Genomic DNA, 15,562 nt, shown 5'->3' on the forward strand with positions numbered 1-15,562 from the left:
TCTTCTAAACAATTATTTCAAATAACAAGTAAAATAAATGAGTATTTCATCTACCATTTCAATGGGATCCTACATTAATAAATATCTTAATCAATTTTTTTGTATCAAATTCTACGAAAAAATAAAATATATGGTGAATATTTTTCTTTTTGGTCATATGTAGAAGCCACCTAATGGTTGCTGTAATGAAGGATATTTTAATATGGTTGAGATATGACAATAAAATTTGCCAAAGTGCACAGAACCGACGTCTCTCTTATTTAATAAAATACGAGAAACAAAACTTTTTGCATCTTATATCATATGTTTCAAACAATATTTTTTACATCAGGTACACATTAACATTGACTAACGTACGATTATAGATTATTCTTCGTATATGCACAAAGAAAGTGTATATACATAACACGGTAATAATACATAACACATTTCTGCTTGAAAAAAAAATGTAATGACACTGAGATATGGGTGTTCTGTAGAATTAAATAAAAAAAACAAAAAAAAAGAACAAAAAATACAATTTCATTTGTATTTAAATAACAAACATGTTCATTTTTTGTTTTGTTTATGATATAATCTCAATAATATATCATAATTTTATCTTTCAATCAGAATTAATCTGATTTTAATAATTATATCACTAAACGTCTTTTATTTATTGCAAGAAATTCCTTATTCTTAAAATTAATAGAATAGATATTTTTTAATTATATATATTATTTCACAAGTAACAAAAAAGTAGGAACGTGTATTACATTCAAATGATAAAGTAACATTTATAATTGTTACTGTGATGTATATGACATTTATTTGTAAGATTATGAATAATATAGCTATATTCCTGCATTCTTTTCAATAATTTAAACGCATTGTAAATTACATAATTACCAACTTTCTTTATAAATAAACAATCTTCAGAGTATCTCTGAATACTTTATAAAGGAATAAGTTGACTTATTCTAAGGAGTTCAGCATCAATAACTGCTTTAACACTTTAGTTTGACTGGTCTCTCTAATTTCACCAGCTAGAAACATCTCATCTACTACTGTATACACCTGCAAATATAATACGTTATTAATAAAATTTAAGATGGGAGAAGAATAGAAATTACACAAATTTACTACTATCAGAAGATCTCAAAAGAAATTACAAGTATTAAATTCTATGTCCTATGTTTATTCTAATGAAAAAATGGAATAAACATTAGCAAAAGAACCTTTTTCCTTTATCAGAAAAAATTTGGTAAATGGTAAATATTACCTTATAAAAATTAAAGACTAAGTCCAATTCGCATACGTTGTGAAAATATTCGTTTAAAACCTCCACAAAATTATGAATTGCTTCCAAGTAACAAAGATTATTATCATTTACATCTACACAAATGCAAAAATATAAACCTGCATATCGTCTATAGACAATCTTAAAATTGCGGAACTAAAACATACATTTTAATTATATAAGAGATTAGTAAAAACAACAATTATATATTAATTAATATACATCATAAGTATTGATTATTATTATTATAGCAAAAAACATTATAAATATATAATTTTTTAATTTACTTCTACAAAATTAGTATGTTTGGCATCTCTAACAGTAACTACTGCATGAACTTCTTCGATCAATTTTTGTTTTTCATCGTCATCAAAATTCATGTACCATTTAGCAAGTCTAGTTTTACCAGCTCTATTTTGAATTAAAATAAAACGAATCTGAAATAGGTTATTTAATAGTTTTAATGTTATTTATTAGTATTTGAAATATTCAAGCTTATTATAAATAACATTAATAATTTACAATATAATTAAGCCACTTCCATGATCATTAATGCAATTGAAATAATGGTATAATCTAAAAAATTTTTTTGTTTTATCTTCTTTTCTTTCCATTTTTGGATTTCAATTATTATAATTAAGCAATAATGATACAAAGAAATTTTTTAATATCAGTCTAATAGAAAATTAAAAGTAACTGCATAATATATAGATAAAAAAATGTCACATTCTAAGGTTATGGCATGATATAAAAAATAATTTAATAAATGTAATATCTATTCGTATGAATACTTACCATGATTGTAATATGTAACTACTTCAAAATATTTAATTTTAATATTTAAATATATAAGTTTATTCTTATTCAGTTAAAATGTTTAATCACTACTTTTGACACTTGCCGAATATCCACCCTCTACAGCCATTTTGTTTCGCGGCCATGAAAATATCGAGATATATCGAAAATTTAAATTACGAAATATGATATGTAACAATGTAACAGTAATCTACTAAATTTATTCATTATAATTATTTTCGATATTTATTCATTTTCATGATATTAATAGAAAATATTGTAATTTATAATCAATAGCTGAATCAAGTTCTTGAAAATATTAATACTAAAGGATTTCTCTCTTTCTCTTTCTCTCTCTTTCTCTCTCTTTCTCTCACTCTTCTCTCTCTCTTTTTCTTTCTCATCGATATTTTATTGCGATTGTTAAAAGAAAAATTATGTCATTTTATTATAAGTTATTTACTTAAATGATCTTAGAAAAATACTATTTTTATTGTATACAAATATTCAATAAAGAACAAAAAAATATCTAGGAATCTTTATTAATAATACTTATTTTTAATAATGATACGTATGTATTTAGTATATGCTGCTCTTTTGAATATTTTCTCTACATAGATGGCAGATTTGTGTGGGAAACTTTGGATTCGAGGCGTAGTCGTTCTGGTTGCTTTTATCCTCTTTCTTTGATCATACTATGATTATCATATAACGTCATGTTAGAATACATTAGGTTAGCTTAGATTAGAGCTATACTATCTAAGCCATCATTATCTTCGATATTTTTGTTACTTCATATGAGTATAACGTGGCATTTATTATGAATAAGAATATGTGACAAAAAAAATATGATGAAGTTTAGTACATACATATCCTCTATATTAGAGAGTAAGTAAATTTTTATCGTTGTTATTTTATTATATATTTATTAACATCTTTGCATATTACATGTTTAATATTTCCATTAATATTTATGAATATTGATTTTATGTCATTTTGTATATATATTTACATAAGAAACTATAAATATATCATATTTGCTCAAGAAACAATAAAGATACAAGGTGATGATAAAGAACAAGTTCCATGTTTTAAATCCAAACTTTTTTAATTAAAAATTTCCATCATTTTATAAAATTCTTTTGCATGGATATTTATTTACAAAAAATATTTATATGTATATATATAAAATATATACAAAATACATACGATTATATCAAAGAAAAATTCTTGAAATAAAAATAATATTTCTTTATCCCGAAAGATTGATATTTTGTAATATTAATATTTCGCATTTATAAAATTTAAAAATAAAAATTTGATAATATTAATTATACTTTATAACAATTTTAATTTGTATAAATATTTATATTATTTCTCAAGAAGCAATAAATTTTATATGCATTATATTATATTATATTATATTATATTATATTATATTATATTATATTATATTATATTTATAAGCAATTATAATTTTGTCTTAGGTTATGGTGAAGAAGGAAAATTTTAATTATGGATATATATGGCAAATACATTGAGCATGGATATAATAGATATAGAACATGTTGAGACCTGTGTGCATTCCTCTAAACATCCAACGTCTATACACTGCAACTGCATCAGTTCAAATTCTGTATGCTATGTAGCAATTACCATTGCAACTTTAGCTCTTCTAGGAGCTATAGTTTTCATATGTAAAGATTATATTAAAGTGCTGCTCTTCTGGATAGAACACCAGAATATTTGGATTATTACAGTCATATTTGTTGCACTATTCACAGTGGTTTCCTTTCCTATTGTAATTGGATATTTATTCCTCATTGTTGCCAGTGGTTATCTTTTTGGAATCGTGCGAGGCATAATGATGGTTGTTCTTTCTGCAAATTTGGGTATTGCTATAGCACATGTCACTTTGGGTGCTTTCTCTTCTAAACTGCCAATCGGAGCATTATTACAAAGTGATACTGCAAGAGCAATACTTAGAGTAATTTCAGGTCCACAAGCTTTTAAAGTTGTACTGTTTGCAAGATTAACTCCGATACCTTTTGGCCTACAAAATACAATTTTTGCTGTATGTATTATAATAATGTACATATCTTTCTTATATGTTACATATATAATATTTAAATATATTTATTACATGATACAGGTTAGTAACATAACTGGAATTCGCTACCATGTGGCTAGTGCATTGGGTTTATTACCAGCTCAACTCATTAATGTTTACTTAGGTAGCAGTTTGAGATCAATGCAAGATGTACTAGAAGATAGATCAACAGCAGCAACTGGATATATTGTTTTCTGTTTCCAAGTAATTCGTCTTTTATAATAAATTTATCAACTAAATCGATAGATTATACAGTCATAAGTATATAAGGAAATTAGTAAATGTAATAAAAATAATCATTTTATCTTTTCGTATAGATATTAGTAGGAGTATCTCTTATGGTATATGTTGTACAAAAAGCACGCAGAGAACTACAGTTGGCCTTATTGGAAGCTGATCTTGCATCAATGACTGATACACCTCACTATTTGTTAGATATTATGCCAGATTCTAAAATGACTTTAACGAATTTCATTGCTTGATAGTTACATTATAACTAATCCCAATTAACTATATGATAAGTATATTTTAAATATTAAAAGAGGATACGTTAATTCTTTGCACTCTATAGTCTTCTATTCTTGCTAAGAATAAATGCACTATATAATACTTATATTAGTGTATAGAATATAAGGAATTAATATTTTTTCTATGAGAATAGTAGAACCATTTATATGTGTTAACTTTTTTTTTCTACTACTACTTTTCTACTACTATTCTCTTATCCATTATGTTCCGAATGCATTTGTAAGGATTTTTATAGAAATATATATATATGTATATACATATATATAAGCTTCCAAAAAATGTATAAATTAGTTCTATCTGATTTAATATTGTTATTTATTTTTCTATTTAACTTTTGAATAATATATATGATAATATACTATAATTTTTTCTTCTTTAAATACTGCGATGATGTATTATTGTTATCATATCATCATCTTAGCTTGATCAGTTAGTATTACATAAAAGAATTTATTACAGTCTAAACAAGTGATTCCTTATGAAAGAAACATATATTTTGTAAATTATATGTTTATAATTTCTTTTTAGGTATTGATTATGTATTTTATACATGTAAGATGATATTAGCATTCTTAATAGTTCTTTAAAATTTATTGCAATAATAATATTTATGAAAATATTATCAAATAATCTGAAAAGTATTACATACAATAGCTTTCAAATATTTTTGAGGATACATAAGTTGAAAGGATTACTCATATTTTTAGAATAATAATAAAACTTTTACCGTTAATAATATTAACATTACAATAGAAATGATCTTAAAGGTATTGCATTTTTTGTGATATAGATTTTAATTTATTATCACAGAGATCATGATTTATTTTATAATATATTCGAAGCAATTCTCGTGCCAAATTGTATATTATTTTGTTATATTTCGAAATATTCATGCAGTGATTATTATATAATTCAATTAATATTTATTAATGCATTTGTAATATTATTTAAATATTATTTAATGTATTTTATTATAACTTCTCTATGTACATGAATAATTTCATATGGAACTTAATGTAACATAAAAAATTGACGAAAAAATATACGATTAATCAATATGTAATTTATAAATAAATAATGTAAAAATTTTGTATTTAAGTCATATAAAGTTTCAAGTTGAAAATAATTTGTTTTCATTTACAGTTGCACATCTGTATTAATTACTATTGTATAAATTTATCTATATCTTGATATATTATAAATCCATATCTCATCCAATAATTAACTTATTTGCTATATATAAAACATTGAAAAGAGAGAGAAACTAGTACTTATTACCCATTAATATTTATACAAAATTGCTTAACTAATATTATCAAAAATAGATTAGGAAACAAATTTGACAAAATTAAGATTGTTAACAATTTTTGATGTTATAATGATTTATAGCAAGAATGAAACCAGACGTAATTCTTGACCAATTTTTATGAACAAGATCTCATTTTAAAGACGAAAATTTAAACAAGATGATAATTTTCTTGGGTTCCTGATAAAAGCAAAAAAAAGCATATGCTAGATTATATTACTACGAAAATAGATAAATTGAAGAATGTTTGTTAATTGTACAAAATTGTACAAAATTATATTTTCTGTTTCTTATTAATTATTTATACAAATATATATTAAATATTAATATTATTTGCATTAAAATATAACATATAGAAGTTAATAGCAAAAACGCGAAAAAGAAAATAGTTGATGTATAATTTGAATTTTAAAATATGTGAATATGAAGAATAATTGCAATAGAAAATATAGTATTTAAATTGAAAAGCATAAAACAGGAACAAATAAGAGTATATAAGAATAATCAAGATTGAAGTATTATTAGTAATACTATATGTAATTACAAAATTAGTAATTACAAATTTAGTGATATAAAATAAGTTTTTAATCAGAATTAAATTAAATGGATATTGAAAATATATTGAAATATGCAGCCATTCACCCAGTAGTATTTGTGTTGCATAATTTACAATTAGATTTCAATATATCGCAAATACTAACGACCCAGGTCTCACTATGTGGAAGTTGCTGCATGTGGAGACCTACGGGCTGGCTAATGGTGCCTCTACTCTAGAATCCGCGTTCGCGAGATAATCTAATTAAATTTTCGAACAAATAAAACGAAGTTTCCAATAGGACTTTGCTTTTTGAATATAACAACTGCACTGTACGTAATCGATGCAAAAATATTTGTTATATAAATCGCAAAACGCGAACGAACAATGCTTTTATTTCGCGATATTTTTATTTTAACGAAACAAACACTCAATTACTTCATCGCTATGCACGCGATTGCAATGAAGTTCTGAAATAGAAAAATACAAAAAAATTTATTAATATCACTAGATTATTAATATCATGACTAGACTCTATATAAAATATTCAAGAAATTTATGATATAAAAATATACTTACTTTATCTATAAGATGATTAAATGTAGGAATTTGTAAAGAGTGTATTTTGACGTTTAATCCTCGGAGTAAGAAAGGAAACTGACATGGTAACTCGCATGGTTTCTTCTTGTTAACATTAAACAATCGACGAAGGCTGAAAGGAAGTTATATTATATTATATTTAATGCCTCTTTAAATTAATTTAATTATCTTAATTTAATTAATTAATTTAATTTGCGGAATTATTGATATTTTATAAACGTCTTAGATGTTTCGAAAGAAATATCTTCAATGTTTACTCGCCGAACTGTAAAAGAAAACTGGTTTCATAACAGTCACGATCAGTCAAGTCAATGATCCGTTTTTGTTGATATTAGATGAAGGAAAAAAAGCCGAGTTCAAAATTTAATCGTATTGAAATGATTGAATAAAATTATTTTATATTTAACGCGTATACTATGTAATGTTTAGACGTATATACAATTGTTTAAATATTAGTTTATTGTACTGTATGTATAACATATATTCCTATTTCATTATCAATTGACTCGCATGCAATTGACTTGGAAATTGCAAGTCTCACATGTTATTATAGAGAAAGAAGTTAAATGTTTATTATTTTTTATTATATACTTTTTGATTATTCCATACATATGCATTTTGGGCTTAAATATTAATATATATATATATATATATATATATATATATATATATATATATATATAATTAATTTAATTTGCGAAATTATTGACATTACTCTCCGTTGGCAAAAGAATTTTCTACTCTCAATTGGTAACCAAAAAAAATAATAATTAAAAAATCTCATCTAAACATACAGTCAGTTAAATAGATATCTACTATTACCGGCTGTACAAATTTTTTAAGCTAATTCGGAAATTATCGAATTAATTTTTTTATATATACATATATATATGTATATACAATCATTTATGAAAATATCAAATTAATTTCTTTTTTATTTTAAATTATCATAATTTTTTGTAAGTATAAATAATTTTCTAACATATACATATTTCTAAATAAATTTTTACATGAAATTAAAACTTTATGTACAAAGTATGATTCTATTAATTTACATTATATTATTTTTTAAAAATACATTTATAGAAAATAGGTTTTTTGTTATGCTATTTTCTAGTATAATGTATTGTTTATATTTTTAATTTTTACATACTGTAATTAATGTTTAATTTCAAAAATTATCATGATCTATATTATCATATATTTCTTCTATTTCATCCAAATATAAAAGTTTTTCTTGAGCTAATTTGACTATTTTTAGGTCATCATCACTTAATTTTATAACAAATAGTGGAATTAACTCATCTCTTATATCAATAACCTGATAATCAAGACTTTTTAATTTGGTTGTTATTTTTGATAAAAGTTCTGGCTCACATATGAACTGTAACAGAAAAGGAATAAAATATTTTAAAGGAAATAGTGAAATTAAAATAACGTAGTAATAATTTTAAAGGAGAAAAATAAATTACACTACCTTATAATATTTTTTGTCATCATCTTCTATATCCTCAATATCGGAAGCTCCAACATTTATTGCATCCTCCATTGCCTTTTCCAATTCAAATTGTTTGTTGGTTATTATAATGCCATTATGTTCAAAAGAACTGTTTATTGCACCTACTGAAACTTTAGCACTATTTGAAAGATACAAAAATATTTATTAATATTTCTATTTTAGTAATTATTAAATGCAGAATTAGAAAATGAATATAAAGCCTGAATATTTTGATTTTGACTTAGCTCTCTTACTTGATTTTTTTTAGTATTGTATTAAGACGTGTCTTTGTATCTGCCATATTATGTGATACAATTTTTAAAATCATGATACAATTTTTGGGCCCATTAATTTCTACTAAAGTAGCCTTAGTTTCTTCTTTTGAATTAGCAAGTTTGTCAAGAAAATTATTTATCGTTGCTGCAGGCATGTTTAACTTCTTACAATATTCTATAACACGCGCTAATTTAGTATTTAAAGTTGGTTTTATACTTCCACCCTCTATAAATTATATTATCGAATTAATAATATATATAAAAATTAATTTTTATCGTCATTAACTTAATTATTGTTAATTTCTTATTTATTATGTCACTCTATTCTATCCTCTTATTTGTCCCTTTATTATCTTTCTTCTTTTATTTTACTTAATTTTATATATATATCAATTAATATATATATATCAATTAATGAGGTATATTTAATATGTAATTATTTAATATATGTCTTTAATATATGTAAGATCCAAAAATTTTAATTAAATAATATTATTTAATTAGAAACTATAAACAATCTCAATATTTTTAAAGGTTATGTTATATTTTCATAAATATGCAATTACATATTATCTTTAAAAAAAATGATGAAAATATATAATAAATACCCAAAGCAGCCTCTCTTATCATTTTTCTTAATCGTGAAAATAATATAGCTCTTGTACTATCATTTTCTGATTTTATATGTTTTACATTTTGCCATTTACTATGTCCCGCGAATCTTTTACTTATTTCGAAAGATTTATAAATATTTCGATTAAAGATACAAATACGAAATATCTGATTCATATTATTTAATATTATAAGTTCATAGAGACAGTTTTTGGCTATTTATTATTAAAATAATATCTTTGGTCGATATTTACGCTCCCTATGGTAAAACTCAACTGTACATGTGAAAGAAAATCAAAATATTCAGAATTTTGAATTTTACCGCGTAAGTTAAAGATACATTGCACTGCCATTATACTATTTTCTTGTACTAAACAAGCATCATAAAAGACAATTTGTGCAAAAGCACATGTATTTCGTTTATGTGAAAACAATATTATAATAATTCTCGTAGAAATCGTATAATAAGGAACAAAAAAATTCTATAATAAATTCTGCAATGAAGAAAACTATTTTGACAAATTGTGAGCGAAATTTTATTAATGCGTCCATACAAGAAAAAACGGTATATTTTTTGGACATTATCTTTTATAACTTAATTTTAATAAAATGCATAATAATTTAATAATTCCATAATAAATATTATGTTGTCTTAAAATTTTTTACATTTACATCCTTTAAATTTATATTTATTTCAATTATTTCAGCGATTAGATGGAAGAGATCTTTTTGAAACACGTTCCGTTAACATTTACTTTGGTTCCAATTGGGGTTCATGTATTGTATCCCTTGGAAAAACAAGGTAAATATTTGCTAATACATATATTAGTTGTATATTTTAATTATTCCATTAAACAAATCTATAACAATTAAGATCATATATATTATTTATGTTTTTATTTCATAGAGCGGTTGCACAAGTATCATGTGATATCCAACAACCTAAAGCATCTCGACCAAATGAAGGTATGATTTATATTAATGTTGAATTGAATCCATTAGCAGCACAGCATTTTGAAAGTAACCGACAATCAGAAGCTGCTATTCTAATAAACAGACAATTAGAAAAATCTATAAAAGATTCCAAATGCGTAGATTTGGAATCTTTATGTATCGTGGCTGAAAAAAAGGTTATTATTGTTTTTTTCTTTTCACATTTTCACATATAATTAATTTCTTAATTTCTAAAGAATATCAAATTTTATTTGATTTAATAATATTTTAATTAAGAAATATGTATAGTTTTTAAATGAACACTTAAATTAATTTATCTATTTACCTAAAAGAAAAAGAGAAAGAATGAAAGATATTACAGTATGATATTAACATAAATATTTAATTAAATTATATTTACACATGTAGGTATGGAGTTTAAGACTTGATATCAACATTTTAAATCATGATGGAAATTTGATTGATTGTGCATCTATTGCTGCCCTTGCAGCACTTTTGCATTTTCATAGACCAGATGTAACATCAACTGGAACCAATATTATTATTCATCCATTTAATGAAAAGGATCCTTTACCACTGAGATTGTTTTTCTTACCTGTTTGTGTTTCGTTTATAACATTTGAAAGGTTAGTATTATAATATATTATATATTTTCAACTATTTAAATATATGTGCTTAATAGTTAATATAATTTGCGTTGCTATTATTATTATGAAATATATGTGTATGAGTGTGTTTTTAAATAATTGCATTATTTTTTTTATATAGATTTGATAAAATTAAACCCATAACAATATTATTTAATTTTTCTTTGTATATTTTTTTATGGAGTTTTTATATCTCTTTTATATCAAACATTTTACATATACAAAATGCTTATTAAAAATATTATGATTTTTAAAATACACAAGGAATATATAGCTTATGTAAATAATATTCTATTTTTTGTTTAGTGGAATTACTGTCATGGATCCTACTTATATGGAAGAAAGGGTTGGTGTAGCTCAGTTAACTCTCGGTGTAAATTCATATAAAGAACTTTGTAGTTTACACTTTGATTATCTAACGAAAACGTTAACTGTTGAAGATGTTATATCTGTAGCTTCTAATCATGCAGCAGAATATGCAATCGATTTAATACAACAAATTAAAGAAGCAGTTGTAAAAGATATCAGTTTAAGGTATCACTTATCTATCGACTAAAATAATATAATAATATAGATATAAGATATGATATATGCAATATTTAATAAGTTACTATAATAAAAAAGTGATAATTTTTTATTATATGTCAATAAAATTTTATATTTTATAGATTTAGTAAAGATAGCACTTATAGTTGTCATATCAAAGAGTGTATAATTGCAAACAAATTAACTACTATGTGTAATGATAATATCAGTATTAAATTACGTAACTGGAATTTCACGCAGCTTAAAAATGGTAAGAAAATTTATAAATAAATTAAGATAAATAATTCTTTAACTATCAATTTTTATATATTAGACTATACTTTAGACTATATCAGTACAATTATTATGACTTATATTAAAAACTTGTATATGTATATATCTATATTTAAAGAGAAGAGAAGGGAAAAAGAGATACATATTATATATACACATTAATAAAATTATATTAAATTCTTTCAGAAACTTGTGAAAACGATGATGACAATAAAGAAAGTAATCATATTGTGAAATTAGGTGAAGGTTTTGCTGAATTGATCACACATGAGGTATTAGTTAAAAACAAAAAAAAGTCAATTCGTAATATTTATAACAAAACAAAATAGTAATATTTATATTTTAATAATTATATATAGGCAAAAGCAATAGGAAAAGGTGGTCATAATTCGTGGTGTCCATCTTCAGAAGAAGAAATGAGTGATGTTGAAATTGTATCTATAGATAAACCTTCAAACACTATAATTAATAAAGCAGGTAAATTAGAATTTTATTCTTTCAGTTCAACTAAGCTGTTAATTTTATGAACTAGAAATAATGTTTATTGTTGTATATTTTAGAATTAGATGATGATAGTGAAGAGGAAGTTATTGAAATAGTTGATAGAAAAGATATAATGTAATACACATAGTAAAAAACATGAATTTTATATAAAAAAATCCATATATCTTACAATGACTCAAGATTATAAAATTTAATATCATTAAATATAATGATATTAATAAATATAGATGATAGTAAGGAATAATGAATTGCATGTTATTCGAAATCTAAATGTGAAATACAAAAAACATGGATAATCAAAAGGTATATTCACATTTTTTTATTTGAAGATGAAAGAAAATAAAAAACTTCACAAAAAATTGTAAATATAATTTCTTAACTTTAGATTAATAACATTTGTCAAATTTAGAGAAGACAAAACCATATATTATTATATAATCTTATACGAAATTTTTTAACACTAATACTGTAAGGTACTGTATATTACTTTGGTGCGTGTCTTGATCACTTTTAATTGCTTAATATATTATAAGGAATATAATGAATTCAAAAAAATAAATATTTTTCGATCTTCATGAAATGAAAGCATGTTAATTGTATAAATTGTGTTGAACTATTACCAACTTATCAATATATTACCATGTATATATTTTTATTTACAAGATATATAGTTTTGTATATTTTAATACTTAAAAAACAGATATAAATACATTTACATATCTATTAAGTACTTTAAAAGAAAAATTTAATTTATACAAAAATTGCAAATTTTATATTCAAAAGAAATTAAATATACAGGTCATGTAACAAAAATAAAAGAAAAACGAATATTTTTTTCCAAAGACAATTTTATACACAGTGTATACAACTCTTATAAAATACTTATTAACAAGTGAAAACTCACACATGTATGCTTTCCTTCTTACTAATATTACAATGATGAATGATCATGAATATTCATCCTTAGCTACGTTGTATCATTACTTAAACCATTCTTTTGATCCAATTTATTTGCATTGGTTTTAACTGTAAAAATGAAAATACTTAAGGCATCTTTTTCATTTACAGGGATAGTCTTAAAATGTTTCATAAGAGTCTGCAATATAAAAGCCATAAATTATTTTATAATACATATAAAGCATTCAAAAATAAGTTATATATAATAAATGATTAAGTGGTATCGAAACATGCCAATATAACAATATTATTTTTGATTATAATATTATTAAATAACTAATCACTTAAAATATAATATGATTTATGATATTTAAATGCTTACATCAGCTAATTGGGCTTTGTTTAGGCCTGGTCTAGTAGAGACTTTGTAGTGTCGTTTATAGCGCCTTAAAGTACCAACTTGTAATTGGAATAAATCCACTTCAGGAAGATCATTATCAGTTTCACCTGAATCTTCTTCAGAGTCTTTTCGTCTACGTTGTTGCTGTTGTTTAGATCTTGCACATTGTATCACTTGTTTGTGATAATCACAAATATATGTGTGACGTGCCTACATATAAAATATGACATGATTATATATAAAGAACTTTTTGTAATTAATACTATTTAATGGAGTATATAAAGTCTATACTACATTATATTTACTACTACTTTTATTAATTGACATGTGTACCAAATTCATAAAAAATGCTTTATTCAGCTGTAATGTTATAAATAATATATTTAAAATGTAATGTAATATATATATATATATATATATATATATATATATATATATGTATATTAGAACTAAGATTATAACATTTTCCAAAAACCGTGTACCTGACTAATATACATAATTTAAAAATTATAGTGCTAAAGAAAGGTTTGTTCGCATCTCATGTATTTTCTGCTCTGTTGTGTTTTTATTAGAAGCACATAGACAAAAAGTGCAATGCATTTATTTATTTCCTTTGTTCGAGGGTGCAAAAAATACAAATAAAAAAATAATTAAACTGAATACATCAAGCTGATTGGCTATTGTTTCCTAAAATCTTGTGATTCTGCCAGAGAGATATGTAAAGCATGAAGATCAATATTAGTAATAAGAGATTTTATATATAAAATGTGCTTATAGTATGTTTTTTGACATTTAAATATATTTTATTAAATCCATTTGTTTTATCTTAAGATCTTTATGCCGAGCATGACATCCCTCTCTGTACTTTAATTCAGAAAGTGCATGCGACTCGGACAAACCTTGTGATTTCTGAGCAAAAAGTACCATTTGATCCAAATTAAGTTTGAGACGTCGTTGTGTTACAGTCTTTTGTATACGTTTGCTGTAAGAAGCATTGCCAGCTGGGCGAGAACATCGTTCGCCTTCATCAACGAGACAACAAATTTGATCTGTAGCTCCCCTAGAATCTTCTTCACCTGTGCTAAATCCGTTCATTTTTAATTCTTGATATGAATACGTAGTGCATAAGATCAATTTTATGATATTATCCTTTGTAGCGTTTCAATGTTCAAAAAAGGCAATAATCTCAATTAGACATAAACGACGAAGAGCACATAATTTTATTTTTTTCTTCTATTTGTAAAAAACATCTTTTATTCTGAATGAATTATTTTTATTACTTATTCTGAATGAATTACTACAACTTTTACTATTCAACCACACGTATGCAATCCGTAAATCAATAAATTACAATTTAATCTCTGTATAGACATAATTTTCTCCACCGAATTGTACCACTTAACTTTCTAATTTATTTGAAACAACACTGCTTACACTTTTCACCTTTTATAAAATTAAAATGCACCGAACTTTACACGAATGTAAAATAAAAACAATCAATTACAATTACCGACAACTGCTACGATTGCTCCTAAAGCAGAAGAATGTTCGCTTCTACGCGACAACAAATTTACTTTCTTCCTTAGCGTTGCGTCTGAATATAATCAAACAGAAGATAGAGTGGAAGCTTTATTGAAACTGTATGGAAACTTGTTCCAGACTAAGCACAAAACACTTTAAGAAAATATATTTTACATAGACCATCTAATGGCATTACATAATTTCTTCGGCCATCTAGTGGTTCAAAGGAATACTATACAATCTCCCTACTTATTAAAATAGCGCTAAAGTTAAACTTCAAAT

At 23.9% G+C, this 15,562-nt stretch overlaps 5 protein-coding genes across 9 annotated transcripts; 2 read left to right on the forward strand and 3 right to left on the reverse strand.

The window, feature by feature from the left end:
- Positions 1 to 713: 713 nt before the first annotated feature.
- On the reverse strand, positions 714 to 2,234 carry AP-2sigma (adaptor protein complex 2, sigma subunit). The gene is made up of 4 exons (XM_035876593.2): positions 2,075 to 2,234; positions 1,567 to 1,716; positions 1,262 to 1,435; positions 714 to 1,056 (listed from the first exon to the last, which is right to left on the reverse strand). The coding sequence occupies exons 1-4, from the start codon at positions 2,075 to 2,077 to the stop codon at positions 955 to 957; spliced, it is 429 nt and encodes a 142-aa protein (XP_035732486.1). The 5' UTR covers positions 2,078 to 2,234; the 3' UTR covers positions 714 to 954.
- Positions 2,235 to 3,599: 1,365 nt separating this feature from the next.
- LOC118446200 (transmembrane protein 64) lies at positions 3,600 to 4,950 on the forward strand. Its single transcript, XM_035876588.2, has 3 exons — positions 3,600 to 4,148; positions 4,227 to 4,388; positions 4,502 to 4,950. Exons 1-3 carry the CDS (start codon positions 3,600 to 3,602, stop codon positions 4,664 to 4,666), a joined length of 876 nt encoding a protein of 291 aa, XP_035732481.1. The 3' UTR covers positions 4,667 to 4,950.
- On the reverse strand, positions 3,987 to 9,808 carry LOC118446211 (translational activator of cytochrome c oxidase 1). 2 transcript variants are annotated; one of them, XR_014982652.1, is made up of 7 exons: positions 9,535 to 9,808; positions 8,906 to 9,152; positions 8,631 to 8,790; positions 8,307 to 8,537; positions 7,133 to 7,265; positions 6,720 to 7,023; positions 3,987 to 4,127 (listed from the first exon to the last, which is right to left on the reverse strand). XR_014982652.1 is itself a non-coding variant. In XM_035876607.2 (4 exons), the coding sequence occupies exons 1-4, from the start codon at positions 9,713 to 9,715 to the stop codon at positions 8,325 to 8,327; spliced, it is 801 nt and encodes a 266-aa protein (XP_035732500.2). In that variant the 5' UTR covers positions 9,716 to 9,808; the 3' UTR covers positions 8,298 to 8,324. The 2 variants fall into 2 exon arrangements, 1 of the variants encoding a protein (XP_035732500.2); XM_035876607.2 differs by lacking the exons at positions 3,987 to 4,127; positions 6,720 to 7,023; positions 7,133 to 7,265 and having other exon boundaries at positions 8,298 to 8,537.
- A 68-nt stretch (positions 9,809 to 9,876) lies between these two features.
- Rrp45 (exosome complex component Rrp45) lies at positions 9,877 to 13,138 on the forward strand. Of its 4 annotated transcripts, XM_035876792.2 has the most exons (10): positions 9,877 to 10,103; positions 10,246 to 10,340; positions 10,446 to 10,606; positions 10,640 to 10,668; positions 10,901 to 11,118; positions 11,446 to 11,673; positions 11,808 to 11,935; positions 12,145 to 12,230; positions 12,318 to 12,435; positions 12,519 to 13,124. In XM_035876792.2, the coding sequence occupies exons 1-10, from the start codon at positions 10,038 to 10,040 to the stop codon at positions 12,578 to 12,580; spliced, it is 1,191 nt and encodes a 396-aa protein (XP_035732685.1). In that variant the 5' UTR covers positions 9,877 to 10,037; the 3' UTR covers positions 12,581 to 13,124. The 4 variants fall into 4 exon arrangements, with proteins under 4 accessions (XP_035732685.1, XP_085515931.1, XP_035732684.1 ...); XM_085659805.1 differs by lacking the exon at positions 10,640 to 10,668 and having other exon boundaries at positions 10,446 to 10,504; positions 10,983 to 11,118; positions 12,519 to 13,137; XM_035876791.2 differs by having other exon boundaries at positions 9,878 to 10,103; positions 10,446 to 10,668; positions 12,519 to 12,875.
- Positions 13,139 to 13,259: 121 nt separating this feature from the next.
- On the reverse strand, positions 13,260 to 15,466 carry Sap30 (SIN3-associated polypeptide 30). Its single transcript, XM_035876787.2, has 3 exons — positions 14,684 to 15,466; positions 13,742 to 13,969; positions 13,260 to 13,558 (listed from the first exon to the last, which is right to left on the reverse strand). Exons 1-3 carry the CDS (start codon positions 14,852 to 14,854, stop codon positions 13,430 to 13,432), a joined length of 528 nt encoding a protein of 175 aa, XP_035732680.1. The 5' UTR covers positions 14,855 to 15,466; the 3' UTR covers positions 13,260 to 13,429.
- Positions 15,467 to 15,562: the final 96 nt, after the last annotated feature.

This window comes from Vespa mandarinia, chromosome 10 (assembly GCF_050613455.1).
Source record: "Vespa mandarinia isolate Hongniang chromosome 10, ASM5061345v1, whole genome shotgun sequence".
NCBI classification, from domain to species: Eukaryota; Metazoa; Arthropoda; class Insecta; order Hymenoptera; family Vespidae; genus Vespa; species Vespa mandarinia.